At 36.2% G+C, this 27481-nt stretch overlaps 1 protein-coding gene across 3 annotated transcripts in view; it reads right to left on the bottom strand.

Moving 5' to 3' along the window:
* Positions 1–27481, bottom strand: part of LOC143342147 (protein daughterless-like) — a 252889-nt gene that overhangs the window by 49872 nt on the left and 175536 nt on the right. Inside the window, exon 1 of one of the 3 annotated variants that reach the window (XM_076765733.1) lies at positions 11895–12124. The exons of the other annotated variants lie outside the window; for them this stretch is intronic. Within the exon in view, the coding sequence (XP_076621848.1) occupies positions 11895–12074 (180 nt within the window). The 5' untranslated portion in view covers positions 12075–12124. Of the gene's footprint in view, positions 1–11894; positions 12125–27481 lie in introns of those variants that run through there. 3 annotated transcript variants of the gene reach the window in all.

Here is a 27481-nt window from a genome sequence, read left to right as displayed (position 1 = left end):
CGTTAGAGAAACTTTACAATTTTTTGTTATTTTGCGCCTTATTTTTGTTTACTTTGCTGACATCGTCACTTTTCTCGATAGTTTTCTTCTCAACGAGTAGGGAAAATGACAATTTTCGATCATTGTCCTTCATTCGCTGCATAGTTGTGGAAACAAGTGGAAAAAATGTATCCTGGTTTCGTCCAATCATGGTGATATTTATATTCCATTCGTGAGCAATTAGACCTTGTTTCTGCGTGTATGTGCGTACGACAAGAAATCGGTGGAAGTAAACGCAATTTTCGCGACTCTGTGGGATCATCGGCGTAACCCAAGCAGCAAGAAGATCATTTTCTGTCAGGAGATCAGGATAGCCTAGATTTTTCAGGGCCTGTTTTTCACGGAAAACGATTCGCGGAAAACGTTTCGCAATTGTAACGAAGCATTCAAGCTTGTTGCAGCAAACACGGTCGACGATTACGTTAACATCTAAGAGGTTTCCTCGCGGACGAAGTATAGTCTGGGTCACGATATAGGTCGTAAACTCGAGTAGGTGTCAAAGTTTACACGTTTCAGCTCCCGAAACAAGTGAATTGTCAGCCATACGAGTAGCTGAGGGCCTTAGACCATAGTCAGGGACCGTACGAAGAAATGTTTTATCTAGTGTCGCCATTTTTAGGGATTATCGTGACAAGTAAAGGTCTTACTCAAGTCTTTAATATCTTAATTTACCTATTTATAATATATGCAGGTAGAAAATGAAAAAAGGTAGTGTAGTTACGGGCACAGAAAGACATTCAGAAAGGCAAGCAAGTCGGTCCCAACCCTCAAGAGTTTAGTTTACGACCTCGCTATATCGTGGCCCGAACTATACACCTCGAATAAATCTATTCTTCGACCAAGGAAATGATTCATTAAATTTAGCCGCTTAACGACCTAGTTTTTCTACTGGAGTGGAAGAAGAACGCTATTTCCTAGAATTCTATATTGATCCAATTAAAATGTAACATAGCTGCGTTTTAATGCTATTGTTTAGCAGACAAACTGTATACGGTGTGTTGGAAATGGATTGGAAATGAGTGGATAGATACATAGAAAAGTTAGATTAAAACAGCTTTCTACGAAGCTTCGTTTCTAGAACAAATGTTATAAAAACAGTAACATTATTTCTTAAGTAAATACAAGTAATTGAAACTTTTTTATCAAACTGTGGAAACGAAGTTTCCATAAATGCAAACTATTATAGAGAAGATTGAATACAGATTTGACTTTCCGGGCAAATTGTCGATATTATATTAAATTTTTCGGGGCTGTGGATTAATTACAGTCATTCAGAAACCATAATCAAAAAAATAGGGAAAACTCATGTTATAAACAATATTTTAATATTACTATTTAATATTTCGCTAAAATTAAGAAATTTAAAGCAGATAGAATTGATAACTTCAATTTTTAACAAGCTTTATAATCCGACACTACTAAAATGGCACACGTTACAAGAAAGAACGAGAAAAGAAAACTGCAACTTTTCCTAAATTTTTGATTAGAAAACGTCCAGAAATAAATGTTACATCAAAATAATACTTTCTGTTAAAACTTTCATTGAAAACTGTTCACAAATATAAGGTAACCAAAATAGCACCTTTTTTACATCGAGAAAACCTTCGTTGGTTTAAAAATCGATTGGAAATATTATCTCCTTTTCAGGAATTTTCAGGAAAAATCAATTTTTAATTTTTTCTGTGATTGCTCGGCAAAAACCAACATTGTCCTTCGGAAGAATATATAATAGTTTGAAAAATGTACGAGCAAAATCCTGTGTCCAAACTGTTTGATTCGTACATATTTTTATCTGCAAAAATGGTGAAGAACTTAAACACATTTTTCTTAAAAGTATGTTGTTTCAATTGATTTTCACGATATTTTAATTAATACCTGATCGATCGGCACACAAGTATTAAAAACTCGACAATTAAATTTCAAAGTGTTGTCACTTTACTTAATTATCGACTTTTTTGTATCATTTTAGTACCTGCTATAGCAAAGCTCATCCCAATTAAGTATCTTTCCTCATTTTCCATTTCGAATCTGTAAAATGGCAGAAACTATGGAAACCATAACACAATGTTTCTCTTACTATGCTTTAGAATATGTAAGATAGACAATTATTAGTTCACTTTCAAAAAATTTATACGAGTTCGTAAGAAATTCCGATAAAAAGAGTTGTAAAGTGTTTCATCAAAAAATTATGACAAAATGACCTAAACGTACACGTTTTACAGTGGAAGATTATCTTAAACACTCGCCATAAGTCGAAGACGATTAGAAAGGCGAGAGAGGCGGGAACTCTGCCGTGTGAGACGTGCACCACGCCCGATCCGGAATATTTCATTTGATTTACTATTTTTTCAAAATCGCGTCTCGCGGTTATTACCGCAATCGATATCTATAGAGAACGCTCGTTAATTTCGCCGATACCGGTACGTTTTCCAATTGTTTTTATTTGGCTGATAAAAACTACAAGCCTGAAAAAGAGGCACACCCTTTGTGACGCTTCAATTTCAATTCGCGTTTTCATGGTTTACCTACTAAATAAAAAAAAAAAGAGAGAAAACAATATCACCACTGTTCGTGTAAAACTCTTCAAAATCCATTTTTCTCTCATTACTAACTTGCAACTAATGACATTAACGTTTCCACAGTTAACGAGCAATATATCCAACGTATTTTTCGATTCACCGAACTTTATCGAGGATTTCAGCGATTTACGGGAAAAATCGAGATCCAGGAGATCCAAGCGAGGAAAAGAAACTACCTTAGAAGTTATAAATCTCGTTCCCGGTACAGGAAAGAGAACACGAAAGATGTGAACGACGAGGGATGCGCACAAGAGCATCAAAGGCACTTTAATGGTCTCGTGAACTAATTAATATAATTGTCCTCCGACGATGCACGCCGTACCACCAAGGGCTACTTCTATTTATTTGTTTCATCGAAGAATACACCTGCGCGCATTAACGACCACTATTATCAATTAATTCTCTAGCATTTCCAACGTTAATTAAAATATATAAAACTGTTAAACGCGAACTATTAAGACGTACAGACGTTTATTCGTAACTTAAATAATTATGAATAAAATTTCAAGCAATCATCTTTAGTATTTATTGAGTCGAACAACATTTCGAAGGCTGCTATGTACAGTGAATGATCCGTTAAGTGTCACGTTTAGTTTTCTGCAGAGATGGATAAAATTCAACTAATGACTTGTGTTTCCTCCTCGACGAGGACTATACATAAGACTATTCTGATGAACAAACAGGAATATAAGGGTCCAGCCAAAATCATGATAGACCAAACAATGAATCAACGGGATTTTCTTAAGGAAATGAGGAAAGAACTGTGAGCCATGAATGATAGTAATAAAACAATTCGGTACATCCACAGAGTTCCACGAATTGTAACTCGACATTTAAAAAATCTGCATCCCCCAACTAGTGTACTATCACAATGTTAGAGGAATTTTATTACTATTTAAATAAATATAACGTCATTATCCTCGTCGAGTCGTATTTCGACTTTGTTAATTATGTTACTGATATCATAGATCAATTCTTATATAAACAAATATACAGGGTATTCGGCCACCCCTGAGAAAAATTTTAATGGGAGATTCTAGAGGCCAAAATAAGACGAAAATCAAGAATACTATTTTGTTGATGGAGGCTTCGTTAAAAAGTTATTAACGTTTAAAGTTCCGCCCGTACTGAATTTTTTTCTAGAAAGTGGGTATAATTTCCGGGGTAGGTCTATTCATCAAAAATGGTTGTATTTGACCCTAGAATCTAGAAATAATTTTTTTAGAACGATTCGAAATTTTTTTTTTTCGTCGAAAAATTTAGGCACCCCCTGTCGATTTTTCTTAAAAATTCCTTTTTCATTTTTAGTAATTTTGTTTGACGCCCTACAGAAAAGTTGTCTAATACTTTTTTGTAGGTACCCATAAGCTCTACTTTAGAAAAAAGTTTCATTGAAATATATTCACAATTGTAGGAGTTATGGCTGTTTGAAAATTGGACCATTTTTATGGGGTTTTTCTCATTTTGCGGGGTCAAGGACCAACTTTTCGAATATTTTTGCGATTTGTACATATTCTCCATCAAAATACGCGTAGTTTGCTTTTTTAAACATTAAAATCGTCCAATCCGTTCAGAAGTTATGACGTTTTAAAGATTCGAACGAAATTTTGAGGTAACATTTCTGGCCAGAAATTATACTTTCGGTAAGGAATTTTTTTCTCGAAAGTGCGTAGGAATTCGGGGGTATGTCTATTGACCAAAAATGATTGTAATTAGCCCCTGCAACTAAAAATATTTCTTTTAGAACGATTTGAAACTTTTCAATTTCGTCGAAAAATTTAGGCACCTACCCTCTTATCGATTTTTCTTTAAAATTTGTTTTTCATTTTTAATAAATTTGTTTGACGCTCTACAGAAAAGTTGTCTGATACTTTTTTTCTAGGTATCCATGAGCTCTACTTTAGAAAAAAGTTTCATTGAAATATATTCATTATTGCAAGAGTTATGGCTGTTTGAAAATTGAACTGTTATTATGGAGTTTTTCTCACTTTACGGGGTCAAGGAATAACTTTTTCAATATTGTTAGAATTTATAAACATTCTATACTAAAATACGTGTCAGAAGTTATACTTCGCATCACAGTCAGAACGAAGATACGTCTTTCAATAATTTAATTCACAATTTTAATTTATATGGATTAGTTAAAAAGAATCATATGTTAAATGATTATGACATAATGCTCTACCCATTCTAGAATGTTACATGTGTCATCCAATTTTACTATTAAATTTACAAATTAATGCTGCCTGAAGAATTGATATCACGGATCATGATTACACCTCAGTTTCAACTGGACTCAATTTATTAACACTTGAATCTGGGAGAATTGTTGCAAACATGTCATTTTTATACAACTTAATTGACGACGATATTCACTGGCTTCAATCATTGCGGTTAATCAATTTTTATGTTCCCACAAGGGCATTTAGATTCTCACGCACATTTCTCGGTAGATCCACTCAATCGTCTTTGTCTGATCGCGAACTCTTATTGTACAACCGCAGATTCTTTTACGGATACTATTGCATCGTTCAAAAATTGTGTATTTAAGTTTTTTTAACATTTTGTCCTCACGGTGTTTACTTAATTTGCATTAAAATTACCTTTCCAGCCTTATTTTGAATATCATACGGTAATGGGGCTTTCCGTTCATTGAATAAAAAAAATAAAACAAGTTAATCGGTTAAGTAGTTTCTGAGAAATCACTGTTGCCAAGTTGAAAACCACCGCTCTAAGAAACACGCGTTCCTTTCGTTCAATTACAAGGTGGATAACGACCGATTTAAAGCAGCAATATCCACCCAAGCACTTGCTTCACAGTTTGAATGTCTTTTTAATACTTTCTACAAACAGCGAGTGCACTGATGACTGAGAAAAAAACAGTTATAGTATCGTTATGAGAAATGAATATAAATCTTAAATTGTGAAATCTTGTTGGGCCATGTTAGTTAAATAGTTCAGATTATACGTAACATATAAGGACTTTTAGATTATTTTTTTAGTAAATTACTTTCTTAAAATGATAAATTATCGCGTAACTACGATCGATCCCTGTTCAAAGGGTTAGGCGATCGTTATATAAAAATTCTATTTTCAGTTTTTCTTTAAAAACGAACATAGTGGTCGATAATAAAGTATGGCAGATTTGTATGTAATTTTTTATGAACAGTATTCTCGCACAAAATTTGGACAATGAAATATTATATGAATGTAAGTTATGTATCATCTGACGCAGAATCTTTTCGATTGGTTGTAAAATACCAAAATGACGTCACTTTGGAGGAAAAAAGTGCATAAGTCAGATGACAATTAAAATATTGTAAAAATCCTACAGCAGATTCCATGGTTCAAATATTCCTTAGAATGCAACTTATCAGAAATTACATACGTGTTTGTTTTTAGAAAAAAAATTTGTATAAACTGTTCGTGCGTGCTTCGGTCTTTATAGAAAACTTTTGACCAAAAAGTCCATTTCAAATAAGTTCCCAAAAGTGTTGTATTTTTTGAACACGTTAAGATGATTTAAGGGCATTTCGTGGCAAGTATCGTCCACCAAATATTATACAAGATTACAACGATTGTGAGTGTTTCGTGGCATTTAAGACTCCAAAGCTGAATGAAACCTTCAGAAAATACGGCAATTCAAGGATCCCTATTACAGACTCTGTAGACCAGAATATCTATTTAAACTTTCTTGAACGAATGCGGTGAAAGGAAATAGATATCCACGGGAACGTAGAACTCACCGTAACGCCACGAAGAAGGCGCAAACGGGTAAAGAAAAGGAGAAGAGTAGAACGAAGGGGAGGATTCTTCAAATTCCACCGAGCGATTTTTTTTTCCATCGCAGAATGCGCCGTTTGTAAAAGACGTTCTCTGTGTGCGTGTCTTTCGTATGCGAGTGTGACCACCGCCTAATACGTGCCGCCACGGCACATACTAATTAGCTAAGCGAGCGAAACGCGCTGTGAATACGACTTCGCGCGAAGAGACAAACATTAAATACGAGCCACGTTACTTGAGGTTAGGTCGAGGCTGAAGCACGAACTTGCGAGCCACTTCCTGCTGCTAGCAGCTTGTAAACTGTTTCCAGAAACCATCCGTCGGTCTTCGAAGGCTATCCAGCGAAAGGACGCTCAACGTAGAATGGATCAAAATGCATTAGGTTCGGTTAAAACCGTAGTATATCGCAAGATAACTGCCACATAGATGTGGGATAACCCACGTTTCAGAGCAATTGTGTCTAACGAAGTAGACCTTTCGCAACGTTGGCCTATTGTATCCAATATAGGACTAGCAAATTCTAGGTCTACTATATGACGTAAAACTAACAGATCCTTGGTTTACTGTAATGGGAACCCGGTACCATTGTATGTACACTACAAATTCTAGGTCTTCCGTAGAATTTACTGATTCTACGTTTTCCCGTACCGCAGGCCTAGTATTTCTACTATAATATAAACTCGAGGAATCCTAAGTGAATTGTAATATGCGTCTAATGCATTTCTGGTCCATTATAATTTCTAGATTCGTCATGATGGAGAACTAACCAAGATTAAGTTTATTCTAACGTCGACATATTATACAGTTTAGCTAACCCTGGGAAAAATTTTAATGGGAGATTCTAGGGACTAAAATAAGACGAAAATCAAGAATAGCAATTTGTTGATCGAGGCTTCGTTAAAAAGTTATTAACGTTTAAGGTTGCGCCTGTAGAACGGTAATCTGCGAATAGCTGCGTAAGCGTGACAGTGGCTCTCATTCACAAAATTGTAAGACTGTCGATACGTCAGTAAGTAGAGTTCCTCATGCTGAATGAGAACCACTATCGTCTGCACGCAGATTGCCGTTTTACAGGTGGAACTTTAAACGTTAATAATTTTTTAACGAAGCCTCGATTAACAAATTGCTATTCTTGATTTCCGTCTTATTTTGGCCTCTAGAACTTCCCATTAAAATTTTTCATACAATTAAAGTGTGTGAATATAATCCGTATGAATGAAAATAATTAAATTTTACGTGAAATCTTTAAACTTGCAATTTTCTTTAGCCTGACTGTATTTGAAACTATCCATGTGTGCTTGGACCTTCGTTTACTGAATATTTTTATTATTCAAACTAATAAGGAAGCGTGGCAGAGATGCTAATGGATCTCTATTAACCGAACAACACTGCCCCCCAGTATATGTCTTATTGAAACTGGCGATCCTCATTTGTAAACACGTTCCTATTCATTACAGCAACGTTCTGAAACGTGAAAAGACGATTAATTCCACGAATTACGGTTCTACAGTCACCATTCTGTGACTGGTATTCTATGTTTGGATACGTACAAAGCATCGTATGCAGTGAATGAAAATAATCTAGTCGAAACGTATAAGTAAACTGATCATCATAAAGAATCTACGCTTCATCAATAGCAAGACGTGTACCGTCATACTTGAATCAAGATCGAACAACGCTTATCTTAATAAGGGATGGAAATAAATTCATACTGCTTTCAAGTCACATCGGTCAGCGAACAAACTTCGCTTCAATCGTGATTCAAACGTTATATACTCGTCTGTGCGACGTCTCTTGGTACGATATTTCGATTGAGAATGATCTGCCAAACGCGCTGGAAAAATAAAAACAATCGTTTCTATTTGGTAAAAATAAGTAGACTTAGTGTCCTTCTATTTAAACAAAACAAGTTTAATCAGAAAATACATACATAATTATTTATTCTTGCGTTCTAACCAAGCAATTAAATAAAGTTAAAGAATAAATAATATTAAAGACCGTGTACTCCTTATAATATTAGATCAATTTACTAATAAATACCATTTAATATTGTATTAAGATATACATTATAAATTAAGTATTACAATTCACAGATACATGTATCCATCTATTTACGTTTATATAAATATAACACATTAACACTAGATATACGAGAATTGATCATCTATTTCTATCAAAGTTTCTCTATTTTGTACTTTTAACGAATATAAATGGTCAAAAAGTAATATTTATAATTTCAGTAACTTTAGATATGAAATCTGAAAAATCTGTCGAAGGAAAATGTTGTTTAATAGTCAAAATGTAATCGGTGTGTCTCGAAACGTGTTTTCCTCGATTCACAATATCTTCCTTGCAAGTGGGGAAGTAAAAAGATTAAGAACCACTGGCCTAGCGTGTCCCAAGTTCGCCACAGAATAATACGCATAATAAATGCCGCCCGAGCCCTTGAGGGAGGCCAGAAATCTAAAAAGCGTCGCTACCCCGGACAGCTGATCGTGGAAGTTTGCATCGGAATAAAAGACGGCAAGTGCATCCAGTACGCGCGCGGTGCAATAAAAGTTTCGAGTCGGGTCGAAGTCACGTACGGATACTAAACCGGTCCCATACCGTCTGGGACTAATCAGCCAGCTCTCGTGGCACGGGCCTTGCGCGGCACTTTCGTTCGATAACAGATATTCCACTCGTAAAACTGTCGTAGCTGTCCGAACACGAATATGAAATTTCGCGCAAGTTCTTGGAGCATTCGATAAGTGAATCTGAGCATCCCCTAAGAAGGGATCGGACACCGCGTCCAAATTTTTCATTGGCTTCCAACACTTTGATCTAAACCGGAAGTAAGACAAAGAAACAAAGATTGCCTCGTTTCTTCTTTCCGTCTAACCTAACGGTATATGTATAATTAACAAGTTAGCCAATCTGTATAGGGGGTACTTGGAATCAGAAACTTTTGTTCATGTTTTGAAAATATATTTTATATTATTGTATTATATTATCATCGATAATTATATGTATAAGATTATATTAATAGTATGTATATGAACAGAGTGATATTTATTTAGGAATAAGTAAGAGTATTTTTATGAATAATTTTTAATTTTATTAATTTCTATAAAGTAGATTTACTGGAAAATGTGTTTTCTGTATGATTAATTTTACTTTTAATTTAATTATTCTACCGTAAAGAATCTATCTTATAATCTGTAATTTTTACTTTTTAAGTAATTTCAATATTTGGTAAAAGTTTTTACTTTTTTATTTTCTGTTATTAATAGAACATTATGATAATGATGTTACATTTAGAATAAAACTGCAGAAATATAATAAACTGAATATGAAAAATGTCACAGTTGGCGAGGTTCTTTAAATAATTAAAAAATTCATGTGTTTTGAATACTAGACGGTCGATTCTTCATCAAGCAAAAATTTCGTGTTTTATATTTTTATAAGTCAAATATTGTTCTTTACAATTCTTTAGAATCTAAAGCTGGCTACCAATTATCATGTTCACAAAGCGTGCAAGAAAGGGAAAGAAATAATATCGTTAATGATTTTTATGAACGCAGTTAGTTTTAAATTAAAGGTGGATAAAATTCATATTTAAATAAAAATTTCGACTAGCGAATAAAAGATAAATAATTGCTAATCGGTGACTCGTAAAATAAAAATTTCAATTATGGAAAGAAACATTTCATAATGAAGAAATAAAAATTTAATTGTTCTATCGAATAAAATTGTTATATGTGTTGGCTTTATCGGTCATCTATTATTCGAATATAATTTTGCTCATTTCCGCTTTAGATCCAGCCTTATAGTAAATTTTGAAACAGTCCTCGTTTATTTGTCTTTACGAGATAATTGAGGCCAGTTCAGGTTTTATGACCGTAAATCGAGTCGAGTGCAACTTGTATCTTAAACCTTCCATATTCTTTATGGCGGGCGCTAGTAGTGCCGTGTGCTTCATTTACTTGTGGCATTAATTTTAAACATTCAGAGGACGAGAAACGTATAAAACAATAAAATGATAAAAACGTCATAAAAATATACGGATTCTCTAGAATTGACACAACACAAAACTACATCGTAAAAAATGCAAGTAAAAGCTACTCCATCTGTATAATTTCAAAAATATAAATTTCAAAATATTCGTATATTCTATTTCCATAATTCATTTAAGTACGTTTACGCGAAAATAAACTAAAAGTACTTATTTTTTAAATATTCGTAAAACAATTGAGTTAAGAAAACATGTCTGCATAGTTAAATTTAGACTTTTAAAATACACAGTCTTCCAATGTGAATCTTTGGTTTGAATTTAATAGTTTTCGAGTTATTGGCCGAATATGATTTTTACTTTCAACTTTGAATGTTATTTTATGGTATAGAGCAGACACCTTGAACTATGTTTAACCCTTTTTTTATTATTTTATATCTTTTCGTGTTATTTATATTATTTTGTCTATATTTTGAGGTATGTGTTATTGGTTATTACTTTATTTTTGGAGATGCGAATTGTTGGTTATAAGTACAATAAATAACGAATACTGCTCTGTATTTAGATGTTGTCTGTACAAATATAGGGATTCGACTAACTGGTACGGTGTATACTAATTGGCGTTGGTGCTTCCTTTTTCCAATATATGTATATCAACTTAAACAGTTCTGTTCACTAATTAAGAAGAACAAAACTGAAAAATGAAAGTTAACTAATTATCTTTCTTTGATAACATTTGCTCAAGATCTTTCACAAACATTTTGATATTTCGATGTTTATAAAGCTGTTTTCAAAAAAATTAATTGAATTTAAGAAACAAAATTTTGTTTGACGTGCCTCTGTTTTATAAACATGTCATTTTACTTATTTCCATGGAAACTGTTTCAATATTTCCACACCGTACACATATTTGCTTGCGATCAGAGTTGGCCAAATTTTATTCTCGAACAACGAATAATAACGTTAGATTCTTGATCTAGATCTTGTCCACGACTTTGCTCGCCTGAATACTGTTTTAAAAAATTCGTCGATAGATTCTAATTCATAAATGAATATATGAACGAAACATACAGTTAGTTTGGGAATCAACGTAAAATTTGAATTCATTGCTCGTGGATAAAATTTGCCTCTGATCACGATATAACGATGCAACGGTGTCGATGCGTTTGAAGAATTGCTATTAACACTTTAATGGCCGCACGTATCGCGTAAAGATTATTGCCCGTCGCTACTGATATTGTAGACTAAAGTGAGATCCGCAAAGATGCTAGGAATTATAAATGCAACCTCAACAAACGTAGTAACTTGAATGTACGATGAAATGGCGACTGATACAGTAGATCACGCACAAGTGACAGTGGCCAACGTCTGCTAGCTCGCAAAGTCACGTATACGCGACAGCGGCCGTCAATGTGTTAAAATATTATCGACTGTCGTAAAATAATCACGCATTAGGACGTGGTGGCAGAGTAAAAAATGGCCTAGAATGGTTAATAATTTACCCCGCTCTCCTGCCCGCTATAATGATTCCAATAACCGGGCGACGGGACCGATGAAACGGCCGATTGCAACATAGAACCACTTCCGGACAAGTTGCTCGGGCTGGTGGCTTGGAATCGATCCCCTGCGTTCTGCAATTGCCCGATCGACTGACTCGGGCTCCTCCTTTGGCTGCTGCACATCAACACGGAACCGTTCAAACTGACCCGTGAACGGTTGCAAACAACTTGCAGGGGGCTCGATCCATCGGCCCCCGGACCGAGTCTTCCAGGCCTCGTTTGAGCCTGCTGCACCTGTACAGTCGCGACACGATACCTCGAGCTGGCTTTGCACTGGTCACTCGCGTGATTCGACTTTGTTCCGATCCCGAAGTCACTCAACTGGAAGTTCTGCTGATTCATCTTGAAGTCGATGTTCTTGAAATCGTGATTCACGTACAGGTCTCAACGCACGACGATCTCCTCTTATAATCGGGTCAATGGGTTAATCCATTTCGAGTTCGCAGTTGAACAAACACGTTCACGAAAACGACCATGTTCGACCAATCACCACCTAGCCACGCTACGCGATCAGTGAGCGCACATCCTCGATGAACGAAACGCCTCAAGAGCTCGATCCTAACGTTACAATGGTCTTGGTTAGGTCTCTCAAACAGCTACAGCTAGCCATTAGAGAACATTCTGCCCACTCGTGGCGGATGAACAATCTTGCGTAGCACTTTTCTATAATTTATCGGTAGAATCGTAGACAATCTCCTTCGTTGCTCGGTTAAAATGCAACGACGATCGTTAATCGGCGAGGAATGCTCGCTGGAGACCCGAGTCTCCCTTCGATTCGAATTCCGCGAATCGCTGCAGCCTTTCGTCGAATCGCCGCGACTACGCGCCGCTCCCAAACAATGCGTTTCGCGCACGGACTTTCACGCGTGTTAAAAAACACGGGTCGCGAGAGGAACTGCTCCAGCCTCTTCGAGACGACGACGACGGTGCCCCGAAACGTAAATTCGAAACGCCAAAAGCGAAACGATTCTCGATTTCTTCGTCTGGAGGAGAGCGTCCGAAGCGGATAATACGCGGCGTGGCGTCAGACAGCGCGACGGTCGGAGCGAAAACAATCGCGAGAGGATTAGAAGGCGGGCAGCTGGTTAGCCAGTAGAGAGACGACTGGTTTTGTTACTCGGCTCATGAGCTACGCGCCGCACGGAGCCTGGGTCCAGCGTTACCCCTCCACGATCCCAAGAGCGTGCTCGTTCCGTGCAAGTGGACGAGCTCGTGTGCAAACCTCTCTCACTTCTCGGCCCTAGACTCTGCCCGTTTCCGCGCCGCACTTCGCCGCGCCAGTTGCAGTTTCTCCAAGTTCGCCGAACGCCGATAAGAATTTCACGGAGACACCTTTCCTCTCCTTTTCGGACAGAGACAAAGGATTCCCTCGTTACGCCCCGAACGAGCCAACGAGCGTCTTTCGAGCTCGCTAGGAACGATCCCAACGTGTCGCTCATCGGCTCTTAACCCTTTTACATTTAAGGGGGCAATCTCGCGTAAACGTTGGCAACTTTAATCATTTTTATTAATTTTTTCAAAGTAAACGTTACATCTCACGCTATAATTCATTTTTGCAGTTTACTTAACTATCCTTTGGGAATACAAAATAAATTTTTTTGAACATTTTTATTGACTTTTCGTGCTGTTATTACGCCCGCAGTAAACACGTGTTTAAACACCGGGGCGTAGATGATTGGCGAAATTGAGAATTTTTTAATCACTCTGGAAAAATTATTTTTAGTTGCAGGGACCAATTACAATCATTTTTTGTGAATAGACATACCCCCGAAATCCTACGCATTTTCGTGAAAAAAATTCCTTAACGAAAATATAATGTCTGGCCATGAATGAATGATTCCCCTGAAGTGTTATGCGTATGTTTAAAACGTAACTTCTGAACGGATTGGAGGATTTTAATGTTTCAAAAGGCGAACAACGCGTATTTTAGCGAAGAATATGTAGGAATTCTAACAATATTGAAAAAGTTGTTCCTTGATCCCGTAAAGTGAGAAAAACCTCATAAAAGTGGTCCGATTTTCAAACGCCCATAACTCCTACAATAGTGAATGTATCTCATTGAAAGTTTTTTCTGAAGCAGAGCCTATGGGTACCTACAAAAAAGTATTAGACAACTTTTCTGTAAAGCGTCAAACAAATTTATTAAAAATAAAAAACAAATTTTTAAGAAAAATCAACAGGGGATAGGTGTAGAAATTTTTTGGCGAAAATGGCAAGTTTCAAATCATTCTAAAAAAATTATTTTTGGTTGCAGGGATCAATTGCAATTATTTTTTCTGAATAGATTACCCCCCAAATCCTACTCACCTTCGAGAAAAAAATTCATTTCTGAAAATACAATGTCTGACCATAACTGTCTGGTTACCCTGAAAACAAAAATTTCAAATCGTCCTGGGAAAATTATTTTCGGTTGAGGGGGTCAATTATAATCATTTTTTGTGAATAGATATACTCCCGAAATCCTACGCACTTTCGAGAAAAAAATTCCTAATCGAAAATATAATGTATGAGATCTGCGATTATATTCCTCGATTTTATCACTTTATATTTGTAAATATAGTCCAATTATCGGAGAAATAAAATATTTATTTCTATGTTTGTGATTACCTACGTGTTAACATTTTGTTTAACAATATTAACAGAAACTTCATTTACATTAATAAACATTTCATTTGAAATAAAATAGTTGATTAGAAAATTTCTAATTACGTTGAAGTCATATAAAACCCTATGCGACCAATTGTTCGAAAAACGGGGTGAGTAATTAAGGGTTAACACTAAACCTACTAGGACTGGTCATCTAACCGGTTGAATGAATCATATTTTTTTTTAAAAAACCAGGCAAAATAAAGTTGTATCTGGTCAGCTACGAAAACGTCTTGAGATTTTACGAAGTATTTAGCAAAATGCAATTCTGGCGGAAAAGAGTGAATTGAAACAATAAAATATTGCTTTAATTTTTTTACAAATCACGAAGTAATAAATATTAATGTCAAATACACCAACCAAAAAATGAATTGCTCATGATTGAAAGATTCAAGGAATCAAGAGAAAGTTCCATAGATTTATGAAGAAAGGATAAGTCTATCTAGACTTTATACCGTTGCTATGACGGGAGATAAGCTTAAACAAATTTTACGTTTTATTAGATTTAATGACTTGACAAGCATATAAGAAAAAACAAATGATAAATTAATAGTACTTCGTGCAGTAACTTATATTTTCACTATCAACTACCAAGAATCTTATAATGCTTCCAGTAAATGAACCGTCGACGAATAGTTACATATATAAAATTGTATGCTCAATTTCTTTTCGAAATCCACAATCATTAGAAATTTTACTATTACTTTCAAAATCTTAGACGACCTCAGATAGGAAACACAGCTTATATAAACACGTAAAAATTAAATATTGTTGATCTATTCGGGCCAATGCTTATAGTAAAGTCGGTTACCACTCCGCTTGTATTCTGTATACGTGTTATAATTTTTTAATAAAGCTTTAAGTGACCTACAAACATTTCTTTCTTCTTTAGTGCTATAGAATATACTGACAAAGTTTGAACACTCAAATCTGGAGTACCCTGAATATTTCTATTCCGTTTAAAATGCTTCCCATGTTTAATTCCATATTGTTAAAGAAATGATATTATATATAAATAAAGAATACACTATGTTCGTGAAGGTAACTAGCCAAATCAACTAAGAACACTTAGCATACACCGATTAACAGGTTCTATCACGTACAACGTCACGTGCATTTCCCAAATTGCAACGAAAATAAAAATTAGTCTATCAGAACTCCAGCATACCAGTTTCGAATTAGCCAAGCTTTCTCTACCAGTTCGTTTCCACGTCGTCGTAGTTACTTTTACGTCAAAGTTGAATTATGTCGTTACGCTGACTATTATGGAATAGTTCGCATTGCATGGACTGTTCGAAGACAAACGATTCTATACAGCGTATAGATTCGATAAATCCTGCACAGCAGCACGTCAAGATTCCATTCCCATTACGACGCGTCGAACAAAGTATCTCAAACGAGGCGGTTTAACGTCTACCTGAAATTCTGAACTTCGCCACGACACCGGCCATGTTAACCTCCATATTCTATCGGTTTATTACCGGCCGTCGAGCAATCCTAACGATAACATTTTTTTCGACCCGAGAGAGAACGTCTGACAGCTTCCGAGAACTCCGGGCGAACGAGCTCGAGTGGGTGGTCGTTCACGTACCGCTTTGTCGCGAGTGTATCTCGATCCCCTCCCGTTTCATTCTTTTCCCTACGGTCGAGAGATCAACATGGAAGACGTTGTTTCGGCGTTCCGGGCGAGAAAAGGGTTCGGGCTCCCGCGGAGCATGATCTTTCCCGGAGCACGCTGTGCATCGTCAAAAAGAGTGTATGTATATTGATTCACCGAGGCGGCGCGGCGTTGTTTTGCGCCTGCTATCTAACCTCCCGTTCCGCACGGGCATTAATCGCGATATCTTAATCGACTGTTTCTTCCCTTTTTCCCCAGAGGTCAAGTACCTCGACAGTTAGACTCTCCCGCTGATAGGGAAAACTCGACGCTCTCTCGACGTCCGCGTTACGGGGAGCTTGCGTGAGAAAACTATGGAGTTGTGTATAGTGAACGGACGGGAAGATGAAACTCGAAAAGTATGCGAGTCTTGCTAACTGGGGAACGGCGATTTAGACACGAAAAAGTCAAATTTTTTACCATCTCTGATCGAACAAACAGGGTTCGCCTCTGTATACAGGGTGGTCAGACACCCCTGGGAAAAATTTTAATGGGAGATTCTAGAGGCCAAAATAAGACGAAAATCAAGAATATCAATTTTGTGACTGAGGCTTTGTTAAAAAGTTATTGACAAAATTAAATTAAAAAATTTCAAATCACTCACGGAAAAATTATTTTTAGTTGTGGGGGTCAATTACAATCATTTTTGGTGAATAGACATACCCTCAAATTCCTACGCATTTTCGAGAAAAAAATTCTTTACTGAAAATATAATGTCTGATCAGAAACATTCTACTGACACTTTTCGTTGAAAAAAAATTTTTTCAAATTGTTCTAAAAAAATTATTTTCGGTTGCGGGGGTCAATTACAATCATTTTTGGTTAATAGACACATCCCCGAAATATTACTCAGCTTCGAGAAAAAAATTCATTACTGAAAATAGAATGTGGGGCCTGAAATGGTTCTCCGAAATTTCACGTAAATGTTTAAAACATCATAACTCCTGAACGGATTGGACGATTTTAATGTTTAAAAAAGCAAACTACGCGTATTTTGATGGAGAATATGTAGAAATCGCAAAAATATTCGAAAAGTTGTTCCTTGACCCCGTAAAGTGAGAAAAACCCCATAAAAATGGTACAATTTTCAAACAGCCATAACTTATACAATAATGAACATATTTCAATGAAACTTTTTTCTGAAGTAGAGCTCACGGGCACCTACAAAAAAGTATTAGACAACTTTTCCATACAGCGTCAACCAAAGTAATTAAAAATGCAAAACGAATTTTTAAGAAAAATCGACTAAATTTTTCGGCGAAAAAAACAAATTTTAAATCATTCTGGAAAAATTATTTTTCCATCTCGTATATCTATTGATAAAAAGTCGTCCGTATATTTTTAGACACTTCAATATAAACTACTATACCATTAAAATAAGTGTCCAGACACTCGAAAAATACATACTTAAAAATATATAATTCTAAATAGGAGATTTGAATATATTAATAATAACACATAAAATTAATTTTCACCGTAACCGACTACTGGCACAATTATTCTACAGATAATCGTACAGAAACGTCGTGTTTATTTAAAAATAAACGAGGCATTTTTCGACGCGAGCCGTTATTTTGTCCCACGCTGTACAAGAGACATAAGAATGAGCTATCTTTTTTCCAGGGTTCCGGTACGAGATGGGTAATAAAAAAAAAAAATTTCCATCGAATTCCTCGACCTTCAGGGATGCTGCAATTAGACCTCCTCGAGATCTTGCTTTGTTTCGTTTGTCAGAAGATTCGAGAAAGGCGGTGGTTCCTCCCGCGGAAGAATCGATTCTACGGCGCCGGAAGTCGGGACAAAGGAGCCGATTCACCGGTGGCGGCCTCCTCCTAATCCTCACAAAGCGCCTCACGTCGCCGCGAAGTCGAAGTTTACTTTTCGTGCTCAAACATAACTCCTAGCCTTTCGGAAGTGGAGGGGAGTTAAACACACATAATCCACCGTTTTCCGCCGTAACTCGTAACTCCCGCTCGTATTTTCTCTCGTTCGTCTCTTTCTCGCGCACGACCCTCGTCCTATCTCTGTCTCTGTCAACCGCGTATCTCCCGAAATCCCTCCCTCGACCGTGGATGAACTATTTCTGTAGCTCTCCGCGCGCGTCACGGTGCAACGAGAGATGCAACGATGCACGCGAGAACTTTCCAACTGGTTCGCGGGGCACATCGCGCGTCTGTGCTTTTCGACCAAAGTTACATTTTTACCCGGGTACACATTTTTAATGCGCGATAAGAAGCAAGTGGACCGAAACGGAACACCTAGGATCCGACCACTTGTCCTGGGTCAAATTAGAAGATGAACTGTTGAGGATTTATGGGATTCTTCCTGAAAAGCAACATAACAGACACCATAGCCGACTGATTTGATTCCTCATCTGCCCAATACAGTCCATCCTTCATTGTAATAAAATGTTATGTTGTATGACTAACTCATAAGCCAACGTAGTACCGTATTAGAATCATCCTTACACAAACATCCTAGTCATAGCTTCCAAATTCCAGCCATTCCGTACGCCAACCATTGCACTAATATCTCTCACCCTCAAATATATAAACGACGCGCATTTTTGGACTCAGGTTAGATCTCTCAAGTTCGTACCAACGTGCAGGACTTGCCGTAACGATTCAATAAATCTACCAGTCTCTTCAGTAAAGTGTTGTTTTGTTTAATTTGATATCATTTGCTTCTCGATCCGAGAGTTGAACTCTAATTTTAGTTCCACCTTTTCCTTTTGAGTTCACAAATTTTCTGTGACCGTATATATCTTACTGCTTTGTCTTTCGTTAATGGTTTTAAATTTATTTTTGTCATTGCACATGTGTATTGTCGCACCACCTCGAAAAAAGAAAGTTTTGGAACCGAATCATTAATAATAAATTTGTTCAACACATTTTTTTTTAAAGACCGCATCCTAGGGACGAAACTTTTTAAAATCTTTTCATGTTCTATATTTGTGTTCGAAGTATACATACTGGAAAAATTCGTGCACTGACACGTGTGACACATCGACAGGAAGAAATCTGTTCCGTTTTGACGCATCAAAGGTTATCGATCGAAATTTTCAAATCGAGCCAAGACTGGAAATTCATCGGGCCGTCGTGGAAAAAGCTCAACCCGCGTTTCGCCCACGCAGAGTGAAACGGGCCACAGCTTTCGGGGAGGTAAATCCGAAGAAAAACTAGCTTGGCCAACGTGCAACAGGTAGGAAAGCGAATGCACAGATCAGTGCAAGTCCAAGCAACCCGTCAAATATCCACAGAGGCGAAGGTGGCGGTTAAACTTCCATTGGGAAATCGAAATATCGGTCAGCTATTTCCAATTGAAATCGCCACCGTATCGGTGAGAAGCGAACATTTGGTCGACCTTGCCAAAACGACTCAAGATACGAATTATTACGCGTTAAATTCTTGATGTTATAAATTCTCTGACACGAAGGTTCCTTTCCTAATAGATAACGTAGACAGATCAACATACAGTACTTTATTTATGACGTTCACTCGATCAGACAGTTAAATGTTTTTAATCGTGAAATATTTCATTTTTTAATTCACGAATTTTTTATTTTAAAAATTAATCATATTTGTTGGATTTACTAATGGATCGGTGATGTTTTCACGGTAAAACTAAACCCGCACACGAGATAATTCGGATTACTCTAATTCGTACGTAAATCAACATTTTTGACAAATAATTTTTACCACGGGTAACTGAAAATAATAATGTTGTGTTTGAGCTCATTTTCACCGGGAAACATCACCGATTCATTAATTATACTTTCATTAAGATACAGTGACAAATATAAAATGTTAATTCCTATCCACAAACTTTGTATCGAGACGAGTGTTCGAACTTTTAACGAGGAGTTCACTTAACGATCTCTTCTCATGCTTATCAAATACTCTAAAGTTACTCACTTAAATATTTATACATTAAAGCTATTATTAATGCTTTATAGAGGGCAAATTTTATTGACAAACAACGAATGAAAATTTTAGATTCGCTCGTGAACTTTACACTTGCAACTTTATTCGCTAAGATATTGGTTTAAAAAAATCTTTAATGAATTCTAATAAACGAATAAATTTACAAATGGAGCATAAACAGAAGTTAATTTAGAAACGAATCTGATATTTTTATTCTTTATTTGCAAATTAAATTTGCCCAACTCTTATATCTTCCTGAATCGTTAAAATAGTCATTAAAAATTAGAAGACATAAAACATTTAACTTAAAAGTACTATAGTATCCGGTCACCCCTAGGAAAAATTTTAACGGGAGATTCTAGAAGCCAAAATAAGACGAAAATCAAGAATAGTAAATTGTTAATTGAAGCTTCGTTAAAAAGTTATTAACGTTCAAAGTTCCGTCTGTAGAACGGCAAACTGCGTGTATGCGACAGTGGTTCTCACTCAGCATGAGAAACTTTACTTACTGACGTATCGACAGCCTTACAGTTTTCTAAGTGAGAACCACTATCACGCTTACGCAGCTGTTCGCAGATTGCCGTTCTACAGGCGGAACTTTAAACGTTAATAACTTTTTAACGAAGCCTCGATCAAAAAATTGCTATTCTTGATTTTCGTCTTATTTTGGCCTCTAGAATCTCCCATTAAAATTTTTCCCAGGTCAAACGCCCTGTACATAACTTATATTTTGGTAGGATTAGAGTTACCTAAATATGATGTCCAATGCGTTAAATTAAGCAAGACACGAACGAGAAGGTTGAAGAGACAAGCTGTCGTTTTTAATTTCGATCCTGTTCGTGCGATCGTATGACAAGCGGAAAATCGTCTGCAGGATTTCGCGTGAAAAAGCGATAATGCGGATCGGCACGCGTAATCAAGCCCAGCCAACGCGCTCCAGAATCGGCTGGCGGTTGCTCAACGGAAACTAGTATATACCGTACCACGGTCCGTGAGGTGCCTAATCGTACACCTTCACCTAGATATCCGTCGATGTTTGCGCGACAACGTACCCTTTCGAATCGCGAACGGTTACTCGTGTTACGCTGTGCCTCGAGCCAATCGCAATAACTCGACCGAGCCACCGGTGACAATCTCGTTTTTACTTTCTCGATTCTTATTTAATATAACAGGGGGCAAGTATTATGACGTCCCTGTAAGTTCGAACTGAGTTTCGTACTAGCATTTAAAGCAATATTTCGAACGTATTATTGAATTTTACGAAAAACCGTATTTTCTTTCTCGTTCAATAACTCCCACTCATTTCTTCTACAAAGCCATTTAAATCACTATTTAACGTCTTTAATTTTTCATTAAAATGTTATTCAATATTGATTTTAATGTACGTATTTTTTTAATAATATCAACACGCAAATAACACTCAACTATAAAACTGAAGAAGTAATGTAGACAGTATACAATAATATTTCGATTTTTTTCAATTTATTTCCTACTAAAAAGTGTCTTGACACATGTTGTCTAACCAATAATTCAAAAAGTTTTATACGTACTGATAATAGTAATTTTGTTGACTGATCAAAGTTTATATTAGACGTAATAATTACTTAAATTTTACGAGGACGAGAATCTAATTTGAGATATCGTTGTGTTGGTTTTTAAAAATTACATAACAATCTCATACTCAAGTATACAAGGTGTTCCCTACTTTAACAGGAACACAATTTACAAGTGAAAATAAGAATAAATGTTATATAAAATTTACTTGTAAATAATTCAGTACAAAGTTCTTTTTATATCATTTTAAAATGATCATCTTTTTGCAAACATACGTTGGTATTTCTGTACAGCTGATGGAGCATTTTCATCAGATAATCCATACACATACGTAATACCTGCATATTATTCGTTTGAAAATTGTCTCGGCATTTTAATGCTATTATACACGACTATGCGAAATCATTGGCTTACACGATATTACGTACTGCTGCGTTCGATAACCGGAATGCGACTACTATGGCTACAATAAATCAATGGAAGACAAGAAATATCGTAAAACTAGAAACAAAATAAAATCAGGCAACTGTTCGTATTATGAAACTTTGAATGTGATTTTGAGCACATATTCAGGCTACGTTAAATATTTACCTGTAACTCTGTATTAAAACATTAACAAGCAAACTTCATATAATATTTTTTTCTTATTTGCGCTTCTAGATTATTCCCCTAAAATATTCTCAATCCCTTCTTAATTTCTTAATCCCTTTATTTAAAATTTATTTAAATTCTAAGATGAGAATACAAACAATATAAAATAAATTCATTCAGCTCTTAAGACAAAATGCAATTAAAATGCATACATATATGCGTACATACGCCCATACGCGCATTTATCTACTTTTTTCTAATAATCAAATTAATATTTTTCCATAAAGAAAGTATCTCGAAACTTTTCTCTGTCACAGTATCTTTCCTATAGATTAGAAACGATATTTCATTGTTCTTAATTTTAGTCGAATACTCTGTATATGTAGGTCTTCAAAAGTGGTATAACATTTATTTGAATATTTCTCCAATGTCTTCTAAAGACGGTTTAACCTTTAACCCCTTACCATGCAATGACGTGTCTGACGTGTCACAAGTTCTTGATGTAAAATTGCACAATTACGAGGCCACTCACTCGTCATCAAGCCTTATAAATTAAAATCAATACATTTTCACATTCACGAGGTATTCGTAATACAAATCAATATTTTTCGTGCCCGTACGTTTGAAAAATTACATTAAATCGTACGTGAAGGGGGTTAATTTTCAATTTTTGGCTCAGATTTTCCAAAAAATTTATTTCACTACTAAAAATTACTTTTCTTCGAATACCGTTACGTGACATAATCTGCGTTGGAAAATTTTATGAACGCACGTAGGCTCGAAGGAGACGTAGGACGAAGGGCGTGTACGAGGCGATGGTTTCTATCGGTACTGTACCGGTTTTAAAGGACTTCGTAGCAGTGGAAGAGAAATGAGAGAGAAACGAGCGCGACGTGTTGCGTGCACGGCAGGTACGCGAGTCGTACCTGGGAGGTGCTCGACAAGGACGGTGGCCGAGAGGTGATCGAGCCACGGGTCGTGGAATAGGCGATAGAAAAGGAAAAGCAGAGGCCAGAGAAACGGACACGATCGAGACGGCCGAGTCGAGAAGAGAGGTGGATTAGCCACTGAAGAGCAAACTGGCCAGACTGCCTGCCGCCGTCGACAATGTAAAACCGTTCTTCAGGCGGCGAGACACTCTCGTGGTAGGGGAACGAACGCAGAGCGATCGGGAGGAATAGCTAGACCGCTGGATAAAATAATATTTCGCGCGAAACACGACTTCCACGATGGCTGCTTTCACCTGGCCGAACGATACCATGCTCGGAGAAAAATGCGGCAGAAATTCCTGCGTCACACCTAACGCTGGATACCTCGTAGATCCGCGATGACAGTAATTACCGAATATTAAACCATAGCGTACCGGATTAACCCCCTAACGCTCGCATTTTTACCTCTAAACCCACCGAAAGTTATCAGTTTCATCGAATTTATTTCTAAGCTACGTAACAATGTTTTTTTTTTTAAATATAATATGATATCTTGCATTTTTAGTGTACAATGCGAGGATCTATTGTTCTCGAGGTCCGAGTTTAAAGAACAATCGGAGGCCTTTTTAGCAAGTAACATTAATGAAAGGGATATCAGGATTTTTAAAAATGAAGAACGTTATTTTCAAAACTATGTGGTGTTAGGCAAATTTTTCATTATTTTATTCATTCTGTAGCTGAAAGGAGCAAAGCTTATTTGACGTACTCGTCTAATTCCTACAAAATGGTCCAAGCAGAGGTCGAGAGAAGCCGAGCGATACTTCGGGAAGGATCTTCGCAATTTCAGGATCTCTTCCAAGAAGACAACGGAGGTTCGATTAACGGTATCGTTCTCCTTTTGTCGAAAGTATTAATCAGCGAAGAGTAAATTGGCCCCAGACTGCCTGTCGCCTTTGAGGGTGCGGTACATGTGCCAATAAAACTGACCAGTGGAACGAAGAATGCGCGACCAAAATGTCCTTGCACTGACGTGGACACCTTTTCTGACCGTATTCGACGAAATTAGAAAACTATTGGCCACGGATGATAGTAGTTTCGAATTCAAATAATCCGACACTTAAAAGGAATGGCACTAGACTCTATAACGACACCTTATGGTATTTTTAAAGCGTATTCGATATTCTGGGGGTAGTGGTTGACCTCAAATTTTGCTTCGTTAAAAAGTTATTAACGCTGAAGGTTCCGCCCGTCCTGAATTTTTTTCTAGAACGTGGATAGGATTTCGGGGGTAGGTCTATTCACCAAAAATTATTGTGATCGACCCCTGCAATCGAAAATAATTTTTCCAGAACGATTTGAAATTTTTTAATTTTGTCGAAATATTTCACACCTCTACGAATTTTTTTCTCGAAAATAGGTAAGATTTCAAGGGTATGTCTAATAATTAAAAATTATTGTAATTGATCCCCGCAATTGAAAATAATTTTTCCAGAACGATTTGACATTTTTTCTTTTCGTCTAAAAACTTCAGTACCTACTCGAATTTTTTCCTCAAAAGTGCGTAGGATTTTTGGGGTATGTCTATTCACCAAAAATAGTTGTATTAGACCCTAGAACCTAGAAATAATTTTTTTAAAACGATTCGAAATTTTGTTTTTCGTCGAAAAATTAAGGCACCTACCCCCTATCGATTTTTCTTAAAAATTCGTTTTTCATTTTTAATTACTTTGGTTGCCGCTGTATGGAAAAGTTGTCTAATACTTTTTTGTAGGTGCCTGTGAGCTCTACTTCAGAAAAAAGTTCCATTGAAATATGTTCATTATTGTAGGAGTTATGGCTGTTTGAAAATTGGACCATTTTTATGACGTTTTTCTCATTTTACGGGGTCAAGGATCAACTTTTCGAATATTTTTGCGATTTCTACATATTCTCCATCAAAATACGCGTAGTTTGCTTTTTTAAACATTAAAATCGTCCAATCCGTTCAGGAGTTATGGCATTTTAAAGATTCGCATGAAATTTCAGGGTACCATTTCTGGCCTCACATTAGATTTTCGGTAAAGAATTTTTTTTTCGAAAGTGCGTAGGATTTCGGGATATGTCTATTCACCAAAAATGCTTATAATTGACCCCTGCAACTAAATATAATTTTTTTGGTATGATTTGAAATTTTTTATTTTCGTCTAAAAGTTTCAGTACCTACTCGAATTTTTTTCTCGAAAGTGGGTTGGATTTCAGGGGTATGTGTATTCGCCAAAAATTATTGTAATTGAACCCCACAACCAAAAATAATTTTTTTAGAATGATTTGAAATTTTATAATTTATTTTTTTAGTAACTTTTTAATGAAGCCTCAATTAAGAAATTGATATTCTCGATTTTCGTCTTATTTTAGCATCTAAAGTCCATTAAAATTTTTCCCAGGGGTAGTCGAACACCCTGTATGTTAGTACAGTAGAACAAGAGTGTCATATAATACTCTGCCTTAGATGAAGTGTTCACGACTAAGTCTGTCGTACAGAAAGAGGTTAAGAAGCTTAATTTTGTAACTATATCAACGGCAGACTGTGAAAAGGAGATATCCGACAAATTCTGAAACATCGACTTCCTGGAATTTTCTAGAGTTTCACGCTACGATCCATTTGAAAGAAAAATGCGGCATCCACTATACTTTTCCATTTTAGAACGATACTATGGGAGTCTCCGACGATCCCATGAAATTTTAATTTTGTTTACATAGGTGTAAATAAACATTAAATCATTTAGCTTTTGTTTACATTTTCAATTTGAGCGACAGTTTACGAGAAAATAAGAAAAAAGAATTTTTTGCGCGTTTTCATTCATTATATAAACCTTGGGGTTGCCAAGGACTTCACGATGTCTTCAACGCGCCGGAAGTTTATCTATTGCAACACAGTACGACCTTCAGTTATCAGTACCTATTTATATCGCCAACAGGAACATTACGGTAGATAACTGGTTCACATCCTGTAAATCAGTTAATAAATTGACAATCGTAGGAATTTTACAAAAAAATAAATCAAACATTTTAACATAACTCCCGAAAATAAAACATAACGCAGTACTCTCTTTATAATTTATATACGACGAATTATCGACACTTATTGTTCATATAAAAACAAATTAAACAGATCTTCTTTCAATAATGCATTTCCAATCAACCATTGATACAGGCTCAAAGAACAGGAAATTATCTTTTACGGGTGAAGCTAAAAAAGGGGTAGAATTTTAAAAATATTATCACTAAAAAAACTGTATCTAGAAAAATAAGAAGACGGCCTCCAGGAGTATTTTACAGAATGCTGAATATCACTGTTGTGAATTATATAAAGAATTGGATCTAATAGAAGACACTAAACGTTATACTATACAAAGGTAATTGAGTTTCAGCCACCAAAACAAACGCAACAAACTACGAAAAAGCTACTTGACTATTCTCGAGAAGAAGGCTAATGAATATTTATATCCTCTAATTTACGATCTACTAGTTCTGTTACTGTAACACAAGGTCACCCGCTGTTGATTTTCGTAATTTTTCTCGACCAATAGCGATTTGAGAGAAGTTAGTAGATTGCAAACTAGAGTGGGAATATTCGTTATTCTTTTCTGAGTGAGCAGAGAGTCAGTAGATATTTTACCACAGAAATAGAGAGGAAAGAATAAATAGTATGCGTACTTTCCAATCGTTCGTACTCAATCATCGACGCGAGATTTGCTTGGCCTACAAAGAATTATCATTAGAAAACTTAAAAAATTCTATTGTACAAAAATAAGGTATAAAATAGGATTTCTGTAGGTTAAGAATCGTAAAAAAGCATTGAAATGTAGTCGAATGGAAAAAAGGCTCGAACACGTGTCGATTTATTTTTCATGCAGATTCACCACGTGGAAGCCAATCAAAATGTACGAGGTGCCAACTGCCTCTCACCCTTGTTAATATTGTTTGAATAACTTTAACCCTTTGCATTTGGAGACTTTTCTTTGATCGCCTACCAACAACTCGAACACTCACAAAATAGATAGTAAAAACTCTAATGAAACTTTTGTCCTATATAATCACCTTAAAGCAATAATTTCTTTGTGTCCGTTTAGAGGAGACATCCGAGTTGTTTTAAGATATCCTTTCGGAAGAATCGAGCGCGAAGGGTTAAAACTTTTCGATTGAAAACGATGGTGGACCGATCTACGCAGAAATCGAAACTGATTTGGC

Source organism: Colletes latitarsis, chromosome 1 (assembly GCF_051014445.1).
Source record: "Colletes latitarsis isolate SP2378_abdomen chromosome 1, iyColLati1, whole genome shotgun sequence".
Classification (NCBI taxonomy): Eukaryota; Metazoa; Arthropoda; class Insecta; order Hymenoptera; family Colletidae; genus Colletes; species Colletes latitarsis.
The sequence above is the reverse complement of the archived record's forward strand: the minus strand, read 5'-3'. Positions and strand labels throughout refer to the sequence as shown.